General features: G+C 39.3%; 1 protein-coding gene across 2 annotated transcripts in view; it reads right to left on the reverse strand.

The window, feature by feature from the left end:
• Positions 1–22,575, reverse strand: part of PDE10A (phosphodiesterase 10A) — a 574,288-nt gene that overhangs the window by 312,687 nt on the left and 239,026 nt on the right. Inside the window, exons 1-2 of one of the 2 annotated variants that reach the window (XM_073337887.2) lie at positions 21,797–21,873; positions 17,130–17,236 (exon numbers count right to left, since the gene is read on the reverse strand). The exons of the other annotated variant lie outside the window; for it this stretch is intronic. Coding sequence (XP_073193988.1) covers positions 17,130–17,236; positions 21,797–21,801 — 112 coding nt within the window. The 5' untranslated portion in view covers positions 21,802–21,873. Of the gene's footprint in view, positions 1–17,129; positions 17,237–21,796; positions 21,874–22,575 lie in introns of those variants that run through there. 2 annotated transcript variants of the gene reach the window in all.

The raw sequence follows: 22,575 nt of genomic DNA on the forward strand, positions 1-22,575 counted from the left end.
GGAAAAATTCAGTTCCCTTTTAGGTATATAAATCAGGGCTAGATTTTCAAAATTGCTTAGCACCCAAAGTACTGAGCTTTTATGAAAACGTAAAGACTTATTACACAGCCTAAATGAAAGTGAAGCTCTTTTGAAAATCAGTTCCTACCTGCTTGTTTCTAATATCAGAAACAGATATTCAGCATTTCCCCAAATCTTAACATCAATAACTGTATAAGGAAATACAGTGGCTGATTGTTCCAGAATTCATATAAGTATACACAGCTGCACACACTAATGCAACACTGGAATTCGTTAGCAATATTCTTATTGATTATCATTGATACATTCAAGAGCAGCAACCAAGGAGATTTAATTAGCCTGATTATGATCTCAATCTGTGGCCTGATTTACACCAGACTGAGACCAATATCAGGCCCAGTAGCCCTGATATGCCACAGAGAAAGTGAAAGGACAGAAAAGGATACAGAATCTCTTGGAATCTACATTTTAAAGTGATACTTAGACACACAAAATTAATCTATGTCATGCTATCCTTAAACAATGTAAAGAAAACAACCAGTCCAACAAGGAGAAGAATGATGAAGGAAATAGAGAGAGAATAAGGAAAAAAACAGATATCTGAGCTCTTCCCTATTTGTAGTTAGGAACACAAACCATCTCCTACATTTGAATTTGTTTACAGTGTCCAGGCAGTATTCCCATATATCCTGAAAGTTTGAAAAATTATCGTTACATCAAAACGTTAGAAATTAGTCCATGATTATGTAGATTCAGTTGTGGATTTCTCTTCTTTTTGCTAAACCAAATCACTAAATCACTGATCCTACAATGCACTCTGGGCATATGTAGGGGGTCCACACATACAGAGCTCCTTGTGGGATTGGAGCCTTACTGGTTAGCTGTAACATACTGCTCAGATCTTTAACACAATATAACATTAATAAAATGCCAAGACTAACAATTGTTCTTGCCATCACTTGGTCAATTTTGTCTGACTACACTCATTTACTGAACCCATGCTTTTAAGATTATATTTATCTGTGTCCTAATATTTATCAGTGCCAAATAACCAAACCAAAAGTGGACTTTATACTGTCAGGCAAATATAAAACAAGAAACAAACTGAATTAAATGAAACTTATTTCATTCAAATAAAATTTAGAAAATAACCTCTCTCCCCTACTACATTTGCACTTTATCATGCTGATAGTTCATGTATATTTTATTTCTGTTGCATCATTTATTCCTGTGGGGCTGGACTGTAACCTTACAATTAGAGCCGGCCAAAACTCCAGGTTTCTGGTTTGCAAGAAATTTCAGCATTTCAAAATTTGGTTTTGTTCTGAATTGGATCAAAACCAATATTTTTAAAATTTCTCACAAACTGGAAATCCCCCAAAAATTAATTTTGGAAACATATGGTGTTTCTGAAACAAAATATGCTCCTTAGGACTACCTGCTGCTGACTGAAACTAACAGGAATGTGAATTTCATAGATTCATAGATATTTAGGTCAGAAGGGACCATTATGATCATCTAGTCTGACCTCCTGCACAATGCAGGCCACAGAATTTCACCCACCACTCCTAAAAAAGACCTCACACCTATATCTGTGCTATTGAAGTCCTCAAATTGTAGTTTGAAGACCTCAAGGAGCAGAGAATCCTCCAGCAAGTGACCCGTGCCCCATGCTACAGAGGAAGGCGAAAAACCTCCAGGGCCTTCCAATCTGCCCTGGAGGAAAATTCCTTCCCGACCCCAAATATGGCGATCAGCTAAACCCTGAGCATATGGGCAAGATTCATCAGCCAGATACTACAAAAAATTCTTTCCTGGGTAACTTGGATCTTACCCCATCTAAAAACCCATCACAGGCCATTGGGCCTATTTACCATGAATATTTAATTACCAAAACCATGTTATCCCATCATACCATCTCCTCCATAAACTTATCGAGTTTAATCTTAAAGCAAGATAGATCTTTTGCCCCCACTACTTCCCTCGGAAGGCTATTCCAAAACTTCACTCCTCTGATGGTTAGAAACCTTCGTCTAATTTCTAATCTAAATTTCCCAGTGGCCAGTTTATATCCATTTGTTTTCAGTCAGCAGCTTCCGGGGCTCCAATGGCCTGTGGCTCTAAGGCAGCCCCACAGCTTCCAGACTTCTGGAAAAGCTGGCTCCATAGGCTGCCGGCCAGCACAAGGAGCCAGCTGGCCCGGAAGTCACAAAGTCCTGAAGCTCCCAACACAGGCCAGTCCTCATGACAGGACTGCCCCAGAGCTGCAGACTTTGGAAACCCAACTCAGGAGGACTTCTAGGTTCCCAACTCTATGGCTGGAACCCTGGAAGCCCTGGTATGGCCAGGCTGCCCCAGAGGCAGGGATCCTGGAAGTATGGGGTCCCAGGGCTTGGGGCAGACAGCATGGAGCCAGGGACCCTGGAAGCCTGGGCTCTCCAGCATCCTGACAGGCAAGCTGGCAGGGAACCAGGCAGTTTTCCAACACAACACTGCTTGTGATTAGGTGAAAGTTTGTTGAACCCAGCACACTTTTATGACATTTCAGGTTCAACAATCAGCATTTTCGAGCTAATTTTCTACTTACAATCCCACCCACGTAAGGAGCAGTGCTGCCTCAGAAGCACAGCAGGAACCAGGCTGCAGTGTTACCCACTGTCAAGATATTTGGTGATGTTCTTAAAATCCAAGATAACAGCTGGACTGTAGTGAGGTCAAGACTCACCGGTGCAGTGCCTCTTGCTCTCCGCCCTGGGAATTAGCTCTACTCCAGCTGCAGAGCGCTCTCAGCTGGTCCAGTGTCTTGGCTGCCTCAGGCCCTGTGTCCCTCCCGGACCTGGTACCCCTTTACCTCGGGGTTCTGCCCCAGCAGTATCCCCATATGCTGGGTCTCCCCTCCCAGGGGAACTCCTAATCCTCTACACACACCTTGCCTCAGTGGCTACTGCCAGTCATCAGCTAGTCCTGGCTCCCAGGCAGCCAGGTCCTTCTCTCTCCACAGCTAGAGAGAGGCTGACCCAATTCCTCCCTAAGCCCTTATAACAGGGCCAGGGGTGACCTGATTGGGGCGTGGCCCCAGCTGTGGCTGCCTCCCCAGTCAGCCGAGCCTTCTTCCACCAGAGCAGGGTAACTGCCCCACTACATGGACAACCCACATCAGTGACTGGATCCCCAGAGATCACAAGCAACCTCTGGGCAGACTGAAAATGCATTGGGCCAATCTCATGACAAAACTCTTTGGCCAGATATAGAAAGAATGTGTTCACAACAAAACGGAATGGTGTGGCATCAACTTGCGTTCGTGGGAGGAAGGACGAGGACAAGCCAGACAAAGGCAATAAAATTTCAGCTCCTGGAGTCAAAAGAGTATGAGGAATATCTCATCTTTCAGTTAAAGGAAATAAAAATAAAAAGATTTTAGCCCTCACGGGGGTGGCGAAAAACTTGAAAATGTGACCCAAGTGCGCCCATAGTGGTTCACAAACTAGGAAGTAAATATGAAACCCCACAAAATATGGGGGTTTTTTTAAATCTTTTTTTTTTTTAAAGCCAATCTCATGATTTTGGGGCCTGACCCATGATTTTTTAATGCTTGGAGTTGTCAGTACTGAGACAGCGATTTCAGTCACAATTTTATCCCTACTTTCTTCTCGCTCTAACAGAGAAGACGTCTGTTCTAGCCCTTTTGCTGCTACAGTTGACTTCCCCTTCTGAAACTAGCTCAATATTGCTGACCAGTAAGCCGGAATGGCAGAGCCAAGAATCTACCCAGTCTCCACTCCTGACAAGCCACAAGTAGAAACTTGGCAGCAGCAGCTCTTCCAACAAGCAGGCTGGGGTGTTTGTGGGTTGCCCACAAAAACAGAGTTGCAGGGCTCCTTACACACACTTCCTTCTGCACAGATGGGCTCACAACTGATCCCACGTTAAACTTCCCTATTAAAATGTATTTTATTTTTAAATATGTAAAATAAACCTAATGTTACACACCCAGAAAGAACATAACACATACATACCTACTACAAACTAAAACAAAAGTCAGATAGGCACTTATTTTTGAAAATTTTTGCCTAACGTGCCCAAGTGTATATTTAGGTGCCTAAGTATGGGCATTTCAAAAGCACTTAAGTGACTTGGGAGCCCAAGGGCTGAGATTTTCAACAAAGATAGGTCCTCAAATCCTGTTGATTTTCAATGGGAGCTGGGCACATGATAACTTCCGTTCTTCCCTTTGAAGGTCCCAGCCTGAGTCCCATTTTCAAAGGCAATTTACGGTTTTAGGAGCCTAAGTTTCACTGAAAGTCCTTGAGATAGTAATTAAGATCCCTTTTTTCTAAAGTTAGACTTAAAAACAAAACAATCAAACAAAACCAACCACCACTAATTTTTAACACAAACTGGAATTTTTCAAGGCAGAGGACAAATGACAAGGATCTAATTAATCCAATAACATACCTGACTTCAGAAACGGGTCACACAGGCTGAATGTCAATTTTCAGGGACTTGTAAAGCCTACTATATCTTTATAAAAGTATTACAGAATTCTACAGTAATGCCCCAAAACAATGGAGGTAAATTTGAATCTCGGTTACACCACTGCAATCCCAGTGTATTCTGTGGAGTTTTACCAGTGTTAGCAAGAGTAGAATTTTACCCAGCAGTAGTGCTGAACGTTAGTATTTTCCTTTTTTTTTTTTTTTTAAATGCTATTGAATGCTACTGTATTCTTGTTTAAGGAGATGCTTGAATAGCGGAGACAGTTTTGCTGAGTTCAGCCCTATGTTTTCTTTATATTTTACACAGAAATTATTTATTGTGTAGCTTGTAAGCTCTTTGGAGCAGGGACTCTACTACATTGAGTTTGTACAGTGCCTAGCATAATGAACCTCTGATCTTGGTTGGTTTCACAGCAATACCATAATAAATAATAATAATGATTTAATGCTGGTAATGGTGTATAAGCAACATCACTTTTGTCTAGTCTTTTTTTAAAAAACAAAAACACCTTTTTACATTCTTGGCTGGAGCTCAGGAGAAATCTGCATAATTGGAGTTAATAAAATGGCAATGTGGCCTACTCATTGTGCTCAGACTGCCATATTTATGGGGCCACATACAGGCCTCTCCTGTTTTGGGCTGTAGGAGAAAGCATTCAGCCTACATGTGAGCATGGGGCGTGTGAATGTTTGGGGGCAGAAGAGATTACTGAAAAACTGATTTAAAATACCGCTGAATTCCATAATAGCAGTTCAAAACACTGTAGCCATAACACAAGTTTAATTATGTGTTTTTAGCCATTGCTGTAAAATATTGTAAGTTTATTTCGGTGCTTTTTAATAAGGAATAAGGTAATAAGGTAAGGAAATGCCTTGCATTGCTCAGGGATCTGAAAGGAACATGAAAGATACCCAGAGGGAGTAAAGGCCAGGAATCAAGTTAAATCAGGGGAAGTAGCAATAGCTGTAAAAAGCTCTTGCTATTTTTTGTGTTCAGGTTTATAAAGCCTCCTGCAAATGAGTAAGTCGTATGAAAACGTTAAAAGGTTACAGTTAGACATGGAGTAAACTCAGCTGTGTGTGTGTCACAAACAGCAATATGCTGCATTCCTAACTTGGAGATTCCAGATACATTTTGGAAGAGACCCAAGCTGTCAGGCTCTGGGCCAGCAGAATCTGTGGGTAGGTGCCAGTTGCACTCCTAGAACAACACCCATTGTCAGCTAACCTATGGCGCAATAATGGCATCAGTTTTGGAGGGAGATATTGATCTGCCTTCCAAGCAGGAGATGAAGAGTTAGCATGGTGGCAGAGGACAGCACGGTGGAAGGAATTCTAAAAAATGGCTTCGCCTCAATTTTAGGTAAACCCCACTCCCAAAATTACTTTCTGATGTCATGATGAATATTGTTAAACAGCACACTAAGGAGAGACTTGATGAGAGGATCTTTGAGAGGATCAAAGACAAGGTAAAATCATATATTAAACATTTCTTAATCAGTATTTCTAACAATACTCAAATGTATAGGAAGGAACAGAAAGAATGCAAAGAGGCTATTCAAAGAGCAAAAAAGAGGAAGTGAAACATATTAGATAAACATAATGGGAGGCTGAAAAATAAGAGAGCAAATGGGGCCATTAATAGGGCAACAAAGTAGAGAATTTTAGGTTACTGAATAAGAAAATGAAGAAATAAGTAGTTTGATCAAATCTGTGTTTGTTAAAAAGAGAGATCCCTGGAGAACGTTTTTCTGAGAACGGATACTGACAAATCAGAGAATACCAGTTACTAAAAGAGTGATAAGCAAGTATTTGGATTGGATATAGGTTGCTAAAGGATCACATCGGAATAAGTTACATCTTTGGATTACTGAATAATATACTCCACTCATTTGGAAATACCTTATTAAGAAATGAGCCCTGATTCTGTGGTCTGGATGCCGACAGAACTCCTCCTGATAATTCCCAATGGTAGTTCTGTCTAGCTAAAGAATGTAAACTAGTAGGTGGAAAAGAGAAGGCTGGAATTAGTCATGTATTCTTCCTGGAAGTTCTTGAGAAGTGGAATTTTTCAGGGCTCTATTCTAGGACCAATGCTTTTATACTGTTTTGATACAATAAATAAAGTAATAATAATGTGTACTTCTGTAGTGCTTTTTATGCAAGGCTTTCAAAGCATTTTACAAAGGTCTGCACTACTATCCCCATTTTACAGATGGAAAAACAGGGGCAAAGAAAAATCATAGGACTTGTGTAAAGGTACAAAGCAAGGGCTCTGCACCACTGAAATCAATGGTTGTTTTGCCACCGAGTTCAATGGCAGCAGCTTCGGGGTCCAAATCAGTCCAGAATCAGGAGTAGAGCACTTCATCTTTCCTGTTTCAAGTCTGTCCAAAATGCTGAAGCTATTAATGTCATCGTCCCCTCGCACCACTCAAACTAGATCACCTCCTCTTTGAACCCGTTAGCTTCCTCTCTCTCTTGCTGAGTAAAATGCACATGCCCTGTGCTCACCTAAAACAGCTATTCTATCTACATGTTCTCCTGTACTCCCTACTGCTCTCTAGACTTCCCCGTTCTCTCAGCTTACTCTGCTTTTCATTTCCTCATTCTAGTCTCAGATTTACATTTTATATTATCTCACCCCCTCCGGTAGGAGCACACTACCTGCCAAGTGCCTTCTTGCTTTTCCTTTAAATCACTTCTTAAAACCCATCTCTTCCAGAAATCCCCCCTTTCCTAGGTCTTGTTGCGCATTTGTCTTGACTCTTAACTCTCTACAGAGAAGGCATCGTGTCTGTCTATGTTATGTAAAGTAGTTATGTTAAACTAATTATGTTAAACTACCTAAAGTAGTTATCTTATGTAAAATAGATCTCCTAACTCCCACTTCCCTAATCCAACCACTAGACCACGTTATAACATTGTGTTTTGGGTGGCAATTGTTGAATTCCCTGTTAAGTAGACATGGAAGTAGTTAAGATTTAGAGACACACAGCTGTTTTAGTGGATAATTGTAATAGATTAGGTGAATGGACTCAGAAATACACTATGAAATAAAATGTTTAATTGCAAAGTAATGCACTTGAGTAGAATACTTACGCTACATAAAGTTTAAATGGCACTGGATTCATTATTATAGTAGAGAAAAAGATCTGGGTATTTTGGGATATCCAACATTCATATACTAAGTTCAGAGAGGAGCACCAATAAAGATGAACAACAAGATGTTTGTTTGCACCCAGGGAAACAATCCAGTGACTAATTAGATTAAATCTGAACTGTAGTGTCCAGTGTGCGTCATCTTATTTAAATAATATACTTAAGAGAACACAACATAAGGCAATTAACATGCTGAAAGACTGACAAGCTTGATATTTAGTTTTGAAAAAAGACTGTTAAAGGGGAGGTATTTGAAGTATGTAAACTAGCTAGGGACTAGTTTAAGTTATTAATGTAACATAAAGAGGCCACAATCACATTTCTGTTGGAAATTTTTGTACCTAATATAATCACAGCTAATATCTAATGATGTCTAAAACTGAAACAAGTTGGAAAAAAATTCTCTAGATGTTCAATTTGTACATTTGATGGCACTTTGTATATAGTAACTTCCAATGTCTGCAAAGACCTTATTCACCATAAAAAGTGAGCAGAAAAACCCTTCTAAATATCTTTAAAGGATTTTTTAAAAATTAGGTTATACTATTTAAGAAGCACTCTCACAAAATAGCTACTTGTAATTAGTCAGTTTTTAAAAAATTCAAGCTGACAGTCTCTCTTTAAACTTGATCTAAATGAGGTTGTCAGAGCAGAACTAAGGAACATAGGTATATGAATTAAATGGAAAGACTGTCAGAACAATTAAAAAGGTATTATATGTTAGAGTGGTGAGTAGTTAAAATAAACTTCTGGAGCCAAATGGTTTAAAGTTTTTATGCAAAAACTGGATGACTATATGGAATGGAATGAGACAAAGTATTTGTTTTCTCCTTGGATGCAGTCACTCTCCCTGCTGGGGTTTATCATACTTTCCCTTTGTCTCCCCCACCCCACACCCGCAATTGGCTTTGTGGTATTTTGAATGGCAGTGTTTCTGGGAGCCCTCTGCCAAAAATGTTATAATGGAGAATGATACTAGAGTTGTAAATTTCACTTTCTGTTTAGGGTTCATTTCACTCCCCAGCTCTGATGCACTAGCACAAAATTCTTTTGTTTGGATTCGCATTACAGGGGATCTCAAATATGTTTTTTAAAAATCCTCCCCCCCCAAAAAAAATAATTATGAAAACAACTGTTTTCATACCAATTTTGTAAACCAAGCCTTTCAGCTAAGCCCACAAACTAAATTTTAGGCCTCAACTAAATTGATACTGTCTTTTTAATCCTCTATAATAACCACTCTCAAAAGGATGGGAAAGTTACAACTAACTTTCTCAGATTAGTGCGTAGGCGCTTAACTAGGTTCCACTCCCCCACAACACTATTCAATCAGCTCTCCACATAGAATCTCCAAGGAATTTGCATGTGAAAACATCACAAGATACTGAAAATCTTTGAAAACTGGAATGTCTTAAGTAATTGGTTTTAATATATAATTTAGAATACTGGTTTTAATAAAGAGCTGTTTGGAGGTTGTCTCCTGTGCCCTTGAGTTTCTGCTTATGAATATTTATGTTGCGCTGGGAAACAAGGAAAAAGGCTTCTGTGCAAGTTCAGCCTGTGACAAACAGATGAGTCCCTTGGCTCTATCCCAGATAAGACAGCCATAAAACAGGTAGCTGATACACAGTCACCATGTTCTGCGTTCCTGGGCCACAACAAAATTACAGTCTCCTAAATTTAGTCCACTTGTCCCTCCCCCCCCTAGTAACCAGGTCCAATCACATGCCTGGAGGCTCTTATCCTCCTGGAGGTTCAGACATGGCATAGGCTTGTTAGGAGCAGTACACACAGTGTTTGCTTCACCTGACTGCCAGCTCCAGACTCAGCCTGCCTAACCTCTGGCTTGCAGCTTCTCTTTCCAGTCACCACAAACCTTACAAGGTATTTCATAGGTTCAGATAAGAATTTCACAGGTAAAATGACCTTCTCTAGCTGCCTTAGGGCCCCATAGGCAGGCACTCCACAGCGGGAGGACGGCACAAGGCTCCGAAGGGTGACAGGAGAAAGAGCCCCTCCAACAAGTTATTGGTTCAGAATAGGGGTAACTGGGTGAAATTTATGGCCTGTGTTATACAGGCAGTCAGACTAGATGAGCACTGTGATCCCTCCTGGCCTTAAAACCTATGAACACACTTTACAGATTGCACAGCACAGAGTGTTCCAGTGGTGTCTTGTCAAATAGTTCAGGACTGGCTATAATCGGATTATTTTAAAACAAAACAACTTCTGAGAAACGTCATGCAAAAAATGAATGAAAAGAATGTTAAGACTACACAGTGAAACTTTCAAAAAACAGGAACGGACTAAGTTAAGATTGTACATGCAACCTAAACTCTACCCCTTTGTGCATATGCATTATAATAGTCTGCTAATTACACAGGATACATATAATTGCTCAAATAATGCAATGTACATTTTTTCTACTAACTTAGATACACATGTGAAGCATCTTGTATTACTGCATACAATTCTGTGTATGCCAGAAAGAGTCCATGACAGTCCGTTATTTTAAAAGTATATATTAAATCATTTACTCAGCATATACAATAGTAATAAACATATATAGGATACCTAATTTTTCATATAAATTAGCTTTGATCTTAACTGCCTCATCCCATAAATTGCATCTAAAAAAGCTATTAAGTTCTGGTATCTCCTGACGGGCTGGAGTATGAAAAACACTGTATTACTGTGGAAAAAGAAGGGTTTCAGGATCCACAGTGGGGTGGACAAAAATATCATTTTGAGTCTTAAAGATGCTTGGGACCCTGGATTTTAAACCCCTCCCTAACAGAGAAGTGAATGTTGCTCACCCTGTAATTCTGGGGGAAACTCCACATTAAGTGAGGAAAAACATTTGGGGAAGAGGGGGCTTGTCTTATCTTGTTTGTTTTCATAGATTCTTAGTGTTTAAGGCCAAAAGGGACAATGAGATCATGTAGTCTTATCTATTGTATATCACAGGCCATTACATTTCATACACTTGAAACTTGGGTTTGACAAAGCATAAAACTTTGTTTGATCTAAGTATACCTTCCAGAAAGGTGTTCAGTCTTGATCTGAAGATGTCAAAAGATAAAAAATCCACCTCTCCCTTTGGTAGTTTCAATGATTAATTACCCTTGCTGTTAAACAAACAAATGAACAAAAAAAAAACCACCTTCCCTATTTCCAGTTGGAATTTGTCCGGCTTCAGCTTCCAGCCATTGGTTCTTGTTATGTCATTCTCGGCTAGATTAAAGAGCCCTTTAGTACATGCTATTTTCTCCCCATGAAGGAACTTCTGCATGGTGATCATGTCACCTCTTAGTCTTCTTTTCAATAACTTTAACAGATCCAGCTCTTTACATCTCTCACTGAAAGGCATTTTTGTCTAGTCTTGAAATAATTTTTGTGGCTCTTTTCCATACCCTCTCCATTTTTTCAGCATCCTTGTTAAAATGTGGATGCTAGAACTGGACCCCGTATTTCAGTGTTCGTTTCACCAGTGCTATATACAAAAGGTATCACCTCCCTACTCCTACTCACCACTCCCCTGTTTACACATCCAAAGATCATGCATTAGCCCTTTTTGGCACAGTATCACACTGGGAGATCTTTCTGTTGCTTGTCCACTGTGATCCCTAAATCCTTTGAGTCACTGCTTTCCAGGATTCAGTCCCTCATTCTGTAGGTAGGGCCTGCATTCCTTGTCCCTAGACGTACAACTTTGCATTTGGCTGGATTAAGACATTTGTTTGAATGTGCCCAGCTTACTGAACAATACAGCTCACTCAATACGACTGCCCTGTCCTCCTCTCTATTTACCATCCCATCAAACAGAGTCATCCATAAATTTTATCAGCAGTTATTTTAAATTACTTCCAGATCAATGATAAAAGTGTTGAATAGCTTGAAACTTAGAAGCAATCCCTGTGGAACTCAACTAGAAACATCCCCATTTGATGTCAGTTAGCCAATGAAATCAATTGAATGTGATTCTCCATTGATACTGGATAGTACTGCACAACATTCGGATGAATAAGTACTAAGTCAAACGCTTACAAAAGTTCATGTTACATCTATGCTTTATCAACCAAATTAGCAGTCGCCTTAAAGAATGAAATCAGATTTGTTTGACGAGATCTCGTTCCATAAAACCATGTTCATTGGCATTAATTGTATTTTATCTTTTCGTTATCAGTTGAATTCTGTATCAGCTTTTCCATTATTTTACACAGTATTTATGCCAGGCTAACCCGTCTATTGTGACTTAGGTCACCCTTCCTGCCCTCTTCGAATACTTGCACAACAATAGCACTCTTCTAGTCTTCTGGAACTCCCCACCGTACGCCAAGGCCTACTAAAAATTAACATCAGCAGCCCAGAGATCTCCTTAGTCTGCTCTTTTAGAACTGCTGAGTACAAGTTATCCAGATGATTTATCCTGATGATTTAAAATGTTTATCCCTGGTAGATGTTGTTTAACATCCTCCTGAGTTATTAATGGACTAGAAAGTACATCAACCTCATATGATACAAACATATCATCTTGCCTCTTTTCCAATAGAAATATGTGTTAAACATTTCTGCCTTTTCTGAATCATCAGCAATTTTTCCATCTCCATCTAGTAATATGCCTATATCATGTAAGTGCTGTTTGAAGCTTCTCAGAAGTTTGGAATGTAAAAAGTAGTCCAGGTGGAGATGTTTTAGTGGGAGAATGCTGGTGAAATTGGGGATGAAAGATGGTCTTGTGCTTAAGGCACTGGGAGAACTGGATTCAATTCCTGGCTCTGCCACAGACTTCCTTGTAACCATGGACAAGTTACTTCATCTTTCTGTGTCATAGCTTACCCATGTATCAAATGAGCTTCCTTCCCTCAACAAGGGTTCTGTAAAGTTAAACTCATCAGGTTTGAATAGAACAGGTACTATGGTGATGGGGATTATATAAATACTTAGATAGCAAGCTAAAGGTGCATTTATCGCAAATGAGGTATTAAAAAAAGAACCCATTCCTATGTCTTCAAGTCTACATCAATGGCGACCTAGTCTATACAATCATCCATCCAATATACAAAGGGTAAGTTGGTTTCACTCAGTTTAATGGTAATAAAAATATTATCTTTAGACACCGGAAGTATATACAGCATCAGGAACAGAAAAGCAACAAAAAACAAAAACAAAAAACAACTAACAATCCAAACACCCCAGAACTTTGAGAAAGCTTGAATCTTTAAGGCTAGTCCCTATTTGTGTAATGGATTAAGCCAAAACACATGATCCAACACTAAAGTGCACTGAAACAGTTTAAAAAATTATCATTCCACTTCATCTTAAGATCCTGAGTTACCTCAAGCCACAACTGTTACTGCATGTCCCTCTAAAGCAGTGGTTCCCAAACTGGGGTTCATGAAAAGTTACAGGGGGTTCTCGGGAAAAAATTCTCTAATGGCAGACAGCTGTCCCTAGGAACCCCGGGCAGCATGGGGCCAGCAGCCAGGAGCTCCTGGACTTCCAAGAGCTAAGCAGATCAAAGCAAGCATATCTATCCCACTGAGGAGATTTACATGTTAAGACTCCTTATAAGAAATGGAAAAGGAGGGGGATAATTTTTGCTGTTTTGAAAATTAAATAGGCAGCTAGTATTGTTTTAAAAATTATTATGAAGAACAAGTTTAAGCTTCGTTGTAACGTGCGTATTTGCCTGGACTGCTGAAGAGCTGAATGCTTGTGTAGGAGGAACTCTGAGTTGGCTTCTTACATCCCTTCATGCTGTTTCACATCTGATACTCCTTGATGAAACATAGGAGCCTTGTCTTATAACAGGCTTATTCAAAGTGATACAAGCTATGCAAGTGAGATCTTGGAAGAGCGTTGCCGTTTTCATAATGCATTAAAATACTGTCAAAAATAATAATTAAAAATAAATAGTGTGTAATAAGCATGTCATAAAACAAATTTTATATTTCCAAGACCACTGCTTTTATAATTTATACTCAGGTAAAGGAGAAAATCCCTGGAAATATTCATTTTTAGGAGGGGGTTCACGAGGCTTGACATTTTATTGAAAGGGGTTCACAGGTTGTTAAAGTTTGGGAACCACTACTCTAAAGCAACTGAGAATAGTTACATTGCCTGTGTTCTCTGTCCCATGGTGCCATCTTGACAAGGCTAAGAACAGAGGTTTCCCAGTTCAAAGCCCTTGCTCATGGAACTCCATCTCCAAGGATATCCACCAGAATCATTCTGTAGCTCTTGTCAAAGGCAGGTTGAATGCCCTTTCTATCATTTTTACTATGTTAGCCTCCTCTTGTGGGTTATTTTCCCCATGTGCTGATCATCTGGTTTGTTAAGAGTGGCCAGCTTTACTGGGACATAAATATTTCAGGTAATATATTGGAAACTTTTTCCAGATAAAAAATAGGAATATCTATTTAGGCGACTCATGATCTGCTATTTTGTACCATTTTGCACAGAAAAAAAATGTTTTTAGCAAAGATGACATCACTGAACTTTAAAAGGGTTTCATCGGACAGACTTCCTGTAAAAAGAATGAATAAAGTTAATTAATGGCTGATTCAAAGCTCTTATTTAACTTTTAGAGATTGAATATGCACATTCTAAGCCTTCTATCTAAGCAGAAGCATTAACAACTCTCTTGGTCATTTACTTCAATTCTGTTTCCAAACTAAAAAAAACCAAAAACCTGGTTGTAGTGGCATTCGTGGAAAAATATATAAAATTACTAAGTTTGTGCCTTTCGGATCCAAACACATGGTTACAAAACGGACAACTCAGTTCATAAAGCAAGAACTTCTGGACCATAAAACTTCACATTTGTAATACACAAGCAAAAAATAAAGCAGGTTTCAGGAAGTGATAGGATCAGGGTTTTTGCTACTCCCTCTGTTTGAAAAAAATCCAAAGGAGTCTTATCCTCATGAGATTTGGGTACTGTGTTAGTATTTTTACATCTGAACATCATGAGAAAGGAAATAAACTCCATACTGGTGAGTTTTCCACAGCTTGACACAATCAATAAGGTATCTTCAAGGTGTCTCGATCAAAGGACAAGAGGGATACTGTGAGGCTATTTTCAGACGAAACGGTAAAAGTGATCCCAAATTTCTCTCTCTCTCTCTTTTAAAATAAACACAAATACTCACACTTTATTCTATGATGCAGAAGCAATTCAAGTTTATGGGGGTCAACAGGAGCAGGGTTATTGGATTTATTGTTTGAGGTGGAGAAAGGGGCTGGTTAACTCAATTCTCTCTCTACTTTTGGCTGTTTAGGCTAACTTGCATGCCAGCCACTAGCAATCAGGAGGGAGCACATGACACTGGCTTCTAATAGATGTGGTGTATGGACTAAGGAAAGGGTCTGCCAGGAAAAAGAATTCCCATTCTGCTAACGTCATGTCTACCACAGAGTTTATAAGGACACTATTACTAAGCATTTATATAACACTCTGTCTTATATTTAAAGTGCTAAACAAATATTAATAGTCATAAATATTCCTCGAAGGTGAGCTGAGAAGCATTATCCTTGTTTTCAGGTGGGTAGGCAAATATATTCTCCGATAACGTTGCTACGCCCACTCTGCCTATCATTTCTTGTTCACTACTGAGATGTTGACTCCCACCTCTGATCAGCCCATGATCCCACCCTCCATTGCCCACTGGTTTAAATTTTCAAATGAACATCTCCTTGTTTTCTCCTATGTTGCCCCTCACACTGGGGAGGTGCTCCCCATAAACATCCATAAAGCTACCTCATTATCCTCCTTCAAAACATTCCTCTGCCATGAAGACTACCAAAAACCTGACAACAGTTGGACCACTGGTGCACTAAAACCATTGCCTCATCATGCTGACCAATACGGTCTCCTGGTTTCCTTGTACTCCCCATCTGACTTTATCCATCTCTTGTCTTTTACTTAGATTGTAAGCTACTGGGGGCAGGGACTGCCTATTTGTTCTGTGTTTGTACAGCACCTAGCACAGTGGGGTTTTGGTCCTTGATTAGGGCTTGGAGATAGGGTTCGGTGGACGAGTCTAGAAGATTCTCTCCACCACTTGCAGTTCAGTTAATTTATTGAACGCACTGTTTCATTCGCAAAGTGGGAGGCCGAATGCAGGTTAACAAGGTTGAATGCAGGTTGAACAAGTAAAACCTCATTAAACCCTGTGCACTCTCTATATGGCTGAGTTGCTTCCAGCCTTACTCTCCACATTCCCTGTTCCACTCATGTGCTCTCAATAACAGTTCCTCCAGGAAACATGGGCCCTCTGACTCCAGTTCCACTGATCACAGTACAGTCACTTGTTATTCTTCTAATCTGCCTTCAGACTTTTAATTACTGTTGCTCCAAAAGACACTGCCACAGCTTTGATGGAATGAGATCAAACCATTATAGGTACAGGAACTTCTGCTAATATGTCACATTGAACAATTCATTGTTTAATCCATCTAGAAACAGTGTGGGAAGACACAGTATAACCCGTGTGATTCTTAGCATAAGACACAAATAATCTAGATGATTTTCAAAAGCTTTTTTCTTCTGTTGAAACAATACATAAGAGCTCTTCTTGCATCCAAAGTATATAAAAGAGTTTCCCCCTTATTAATATGGAGCTCTGGAAAAAATACCAGCAAATTCATTGTCTGATTGATGTGAAATTCAGAAACCACTCCAAAAACCTGGGATCACTTGAAGAAAAAAGGTTACTTTAATATAGCAAGAGGACAAAATGTCACTCACAAAAAATTAAGTCATTAAAACAAAATTTAAAGGGACTCTGAAGCATGGAATGAAATTCAGCCATCTTGAGTCTTCACTCACTGGCATAAATCAAAACTACTTATTTGCTACATACTGTGAGGCTTATTATCCATTGGTCGGCTAGACAATAAAGGAGTTAGAGTACAACAATAATGGTAACGTGCTAATCTGTTTTATTTCTCATAAGCCAGAGTGCTTTTCTTGTGAAACTGATTAGTAAAATGAAACAAAGAAACACACACCACTTTTTACACTAAATAAACAACCTCCAATCCTATTAAAATTCAGACCAGAAACTTATAAAAAAAAACATTTTGCAGGAAATGGATATGTGATTTATAAAGACAGTTAAACATACTATTCCTTTTTCAGTGAAAGGGCAAAATAAATATCAGTCTTGCAATCACTGGACTGTCACACGAGTCAACAGCATTTGCTAACAGAGACTGCATTAGTATCATACAGGAGGAGAGGACTCAGTCTTTTAAATTCACTAGAAACAAGGTGCATTCTAACCTGCAAGAGAGATTTATGCTTAGTGCCTTATCCTGTGGTCCAGACAGGGTAAGGCCTGGGGCAACAGTAAACAAACCTCAATATCTAACAGTCAAAAGAGTGAGAAAAGGAACTAATAGATTTCTTATCCATGACATTTTTCACTTTTTAATTTTACTCACAGTCATGTGTTTTGTTATGGCCCACTGGTTGCTCTCTGATCATTTGTCCAATGCATTTTTGCAGATACTTGAAGTTGTGCCTGTTTGCTGAATTCAGTTCCAGTAGCCTAGGCAAGATACAGAGGTATGGGGAGAAAGAGAGAGTTTTACTTCCTGCCCTTCAGTGGAGCAGGCTGGGAGGCAGTGTTTTGTTTTGTTTTTTTGTTTTTGTTTTATCCCAAGGCAACAGAAAGGGTTAATCCATCACTGCCCAGGAACTGCAGTCTTTTATCATAAGGAAACATACAGATATCCTGACTCAAGTATCTGCAATTGTCTCCAGGCTTATGTACACCACAAACAGTGCCATGTTGTTTGGTCCTGCCTCTGTAGACAGGACTGAAATGTTTTAACTATGTTGCAGATTTTTGCTGTAGCCTTGGACTTTACAAGGCTCTATTGTGATTTAGTAATGTGGGGCAATATCATCTTTAGGTGGTCAGACCAGCCAATCACAGAGGTCCCTGCTGGCCTTAAAAGATCTATGACTCTTCTATATAGGCAAGACCAAACCATGTTCTGGCCATTTTGTGGCACTACTTTCATGTACTCCAATACTGTACTTTGTGCAGTAAATGGGACCCAATGCTCCATTTCAGAAAAGTACTTAAGCATGTGAGTAGACCTAAAACAGGAATACGAATGTCCTGGGACTACTCATGTGCTTGAAGTTGGGCATGTTCTTAAGTACCATGCTTAACTGGGACCTGAACCTATAACACTGTAACAAGCTTTTAAAATGTTCAGTTTCCGCCCCTTTCAAAATTGTAAAGATGACATCTCTTTCAACACATCCCCACAGCACACACATTAAATTTAGACAGCATGTCAGACTGCTGAATTTTGTTTATTAATATTTAGAAGGTTCCTCTCCAACACGTAAGTGTTTATGACAGCCTCCTTTTAACCTGATCACCATGTAAGGCATTGAAAGATCCCAAAGGGAGGGCTCCAGGCAACTGTGCACTCCAAGGTCGCACTTATATTATGGAGAAGGCTGGTAGTGACTCCATAGTTCTAAAACTATGTTGTGTGTTCTAAAATGGATTTAAAATAGGGCATAAAATCCTGTCTCTCTAAAAGTAGATGGCTTATTCAGTGTGAAGTGTCATGCAGGGATAGTTGTTATACCCTTTCAATTTTCTGTATAGTTTGTTTGGTTTCTATTAGTTTTTTTAAAGTAGTCTTTGAACTTGGACTCTATCTGAATTTTTCCCTTGACAATCCTACTGTTGACCAAGCTCTCTTCAAAAATCTTTGTCTATACAAAAATTGACAGAAAGGTGGACTCTGGTGCAAAAGGTAGTTTTTTTTAAAAAAAGTTACGTTTAGATTAATTTTTAGTCATGATTCATGCTGTAGGTGTAGGTGCTGTGCATGCAAGCCCGATTGGCTGATGGGGGCTGGCCAGATGCATGCCTTATTTGTTGATATAGGCACTTTTCTGCCTGACTGTCCTACAGCAGAGGAGGATTCATGTGCAGCTGCATTCCCTATCAGCAGCTGTACTTCTACCCACACTCCTAACTCACTCTCACAGCCAGTAAACCATAAACAAAATAGAAAAGTAATGTGTGTTGTGAAGCAGTTAGGATTGCTTACATATAGAATTCCTGACAAAAAAAGGAAATGAAAAGATAAGCCACCTAAAAGCACATCCCATTTACTCCTCCACCTACAATTACACACTTTGCTATTAACACAACCATCATGCCTCATGCAGACCATGCAATGTACCCTTAACTCTGCATCCCTAAGGAAGTCAGCCTTCCATCACCCCCTTTCGCTGCCCACCTGCACATAACTCGTTAGTGAAGTATCCTCTCCCAATGCAACCTACTACCGCACCCAACAGCCACAGCTAATAAGAGCATGGGGGTGGGGGATTATCTAATAAAGGAGTACATGTGGAGAAAGGCAACATTAAGGTTGAGTTGCATACCCTATAGAAGGTACAATAATCATGGTAATGGTAAGATGCGAGCTTGCAGAGGGAGGAAGAAGCAGCAGATACGTACTATTAGGAGGCTTAACGGTTCATTCCTTGATTTTGTGGCTTTGTACCACACAAGCTTGCTATGCACACTATGTAACTGCTTCACAATAAAGATTTCTGTGTATTAATACCACTAGCACTCTGACAGCAGGGGTTGTACGTACAGGCAAACAAACACCATTTCCAACAGCAAACAGATATGAGGAAACCTTACCCAGCAGAATCTTAAGCCATAAAAGGATAGGAACATGAGGAGAAAGTGAATATTGGATACCATATCTTACCAAGAGAGTTATTAGACAGATCAATAGGCTGATTACATACACTAGACAAAATTCATCCCTGATGAAACTCCGTAAACTTCAGTGGTGTGACAGGGATGAATGCGGCCTGTTTTGATGAAAATCGCTGTGCATTTACAGCTCACTTCATCCGATGAAGTGAGCTGTAGCTCATGAAAGCTTATGCTCAAATAAATTGGTTAGTCTCTAAGGTGCCACAAGTCCTCCTTTTCTTTTTGCGAATACAGACTAACACGGCTGCTACTCTGAAACCTGTGCATTTACAGTGTATTCTCACACATGTGGGTGTTATTTTAAAACTATATATAAAAACTATTATATAAAACTATAATGAAAATGAAGCCAAAAATTAGACAATTTTAGCACTTTTGTGGACTCCAGCAACTGCAGATCATATGCTCTATATTGCTGTTTATTTCCTCAAAACGAGGTCATTAGAACTTGGAAAATTCAGTTTCAATAACGCAGAAGTTTTGGGTAAGCTTTTGAAAACATGAACTTTTATCCAAATAATCCAGATTTCTTTAGTTTGGCAAATTTGAATGAGAAATTACAATGAATGAACTTTCCTGGAATGTCAGCTCTTCAGCTTATGGTCCTTGAGAAATCTGGGACAATCAGAGCAATGTGAATAAAAAAAATTAGTGAGTGCGCTTGCACGGGGGAGGGTCATGTACTTAAACGTCCCACCCCCAAACACCTTTATGCAAAAAGGGTTCACAATCTGGATTCAAGGTCATACTTGTTTTAGCCAAATTTGGTGACCTCTTCCTAGTCCTAACAAATCAGTTTGCAGACTACTTACTTCATGGGATATTAACATGGACGAAGAGGCAATTTAAGGTACATCACCACAAATATTTGGATGTTGTAATATGGCTCACTTAACAACAGAAAGACCATAACATCTTTAAGAGCTCAGGTTAGCCAGTCCAAGGTTTGACTCTCTATTGCATATGGATGGCACTGCAAGGCCGTGTCATGGTAAGTAGTTCCAGATTCCATCAAGCAGTCCACAATCAATTAAAAAGCAATGCAATCCAGATGCTTTCTCTAGTAAACACTTCCTTTCTCAGCAAGGTGAACTAAATGCAAAGGATATTGCAATATAGTTTTTTTTCCTAGAACATTTATTTTACAGAAGCTAAAGTCAAGTGTAAATACCATAAATGTCTTTTCTTTCAACACAGTAGAGCCTTCTGACATACTTCTTTGTGCTATCCATGTTGTAAGCCAAATTCTTGAGGACATAAATCATTCATGCAAGCAAGATATATTTGCCTATAGATATTTGTAAGCCTACTCTTACTAGGACTGACATGTCAAATTTGGCCCCCAAAACCTTGCAACACAAATATTGGTGTTTTACTTTTGTACCTAGAAATAGGAACTGAAATTGACTATAAATAAAAATGAAACTGACTAGCATAATTATTGTCCAAGCTGAGAGAGATACAAAAAGTATCAAATACAATTCATTAATTAAAAGCATAAAAACTACAAAGTAAATAAATTATTTTAAAATCTTTTCATTTTTGATCATCCTTGTACCAGAGATAAGGATTTTTTAAACATAATTTTTAATCTGATAGAGTCACTTTCAATGGAGGCAAATTTTCTCAAAGTATGAAACTTTAATTGAAATGTGTTTCTGAATTTAGGTTTGGGGTTTTTGTTTGTATTTGCTTCATAAAATTTTTGGCTGCTGAAATTAACAAAACAAAACTTTTCAAGGGAGACAGAATGTGTGTGTTAAAGCTGGGTCTGTCTGAACAAACGTGCAAATAATTTAGAGCTCCATACTCAAAATCTCAAAGGAAATGACTAAAACCTCTCAAGATCAAGCCCTTAGGATATCATTTAGGTACATTCTTCCTTTTAGAATCCAAGGACCAGATTCCTCAGCTGGTGCACCTGGGAGCTTGTGCGGAGCCCCATTGACCTCAGTGGGGATTTGTGTGGGTGAAGGGTGGGTCTAGCAACAAGTCTAGGACCTAGTGGAGGCTTCTGTAATCCTGTCCGGAGAAAACTGAAGGCCAAATCCTGCCCTGGATGACACTATAAGGGGGTTGGGGAGCAGGATAGCTGTCATATGGTGGGGAGAATTTGCTGTGGTTCTGAAAAGGAGTATATCGTATCCCCTAGGGCCACAGCATATCAGCCACCATGTTCAGTGTCTCTGCCTTTCTAGGGTTCTCATGACCAGTAAAGATCTTAACCATCCGTTTCTACATACACCCTCTTCCCAACCCAGTGCATCAGATGGAAAGATCTAGCCCTGAGCATCAACAACAGATTTCATTCACTCAATAAAAAGGGTGTCCGCTTACTTCATGTAATTCCTCTTCTATGTATGGTCTGCCACAGATCCCTCTACCTGAGCAGGCAGCTCCTATGGTGCGGCTCTGTGGAGGGAAATATCCTGAAGGAGAACACATTTTAAAATACAAATCTTGATGCAGCAGCCTCCCTAGTGCTGTACAGGGGATCGACTGCTTCAGCCAATGCCTTGATAAATTAAACTATGCTACATCTGCTCATCCTCCAAACACAGCACGTGGTTTTGTAGCTTGAATGAAAGCTACAGACCACCATACTTCTTGATTTAGGATTTTAGCTAAAATAAATAATAATTTATCTTGTAATAGGTTTTTAAACCTAACCTTGTCATCTTGAAAAATGATGCAAGATTCAAGTATAAAGAAACTGACAAGCTCAAGGGTCATTTTTATATGCATACATCCCATACAATACCTACTGTATCTGCAACCATCTAGAAGATTCAAAAATCCCATCACAGCTTTTACTTTGGAGCAATTACATTAAAAAGCAATAAATGAACATTAAAAACCATCTTATCCAATATAGAAAAACATCAAAAAATAAGTGAAAATGAGGTATTCCTTGGTGAAAACTAGCTTATATAAATGAAACAGTGATCATAACCATTGCTCCATACATCACAGCATTAAAGGAGATCTGAAAAATCTTTTTGTCTGCCAGAATCTGACTTCATTGCTTTGAGTTTCTTTTGCTCAGGCTGATATTGCTAGCACCAAGAGCAGACATTTTCCTATATTTTTGCAGTTTTTAGTTGCATGAAGGTAGA

The sequence above is a fragment of the Lepidochelys kempii genome, chromosome 3 (assembly GCF_965140285.1).
Source record: "Lepidochelys kempii isolate rLepKem1 chromosome 3, rLepKem1.hap1, whole genome shotgun sequence".
In the NCBI taxonomy this organism is placed as follows: Eukaryota; Metazoa; Chordata; order Testudines; family Cheloniidae; genus Lepidochelys; species Lepidochelys kempii.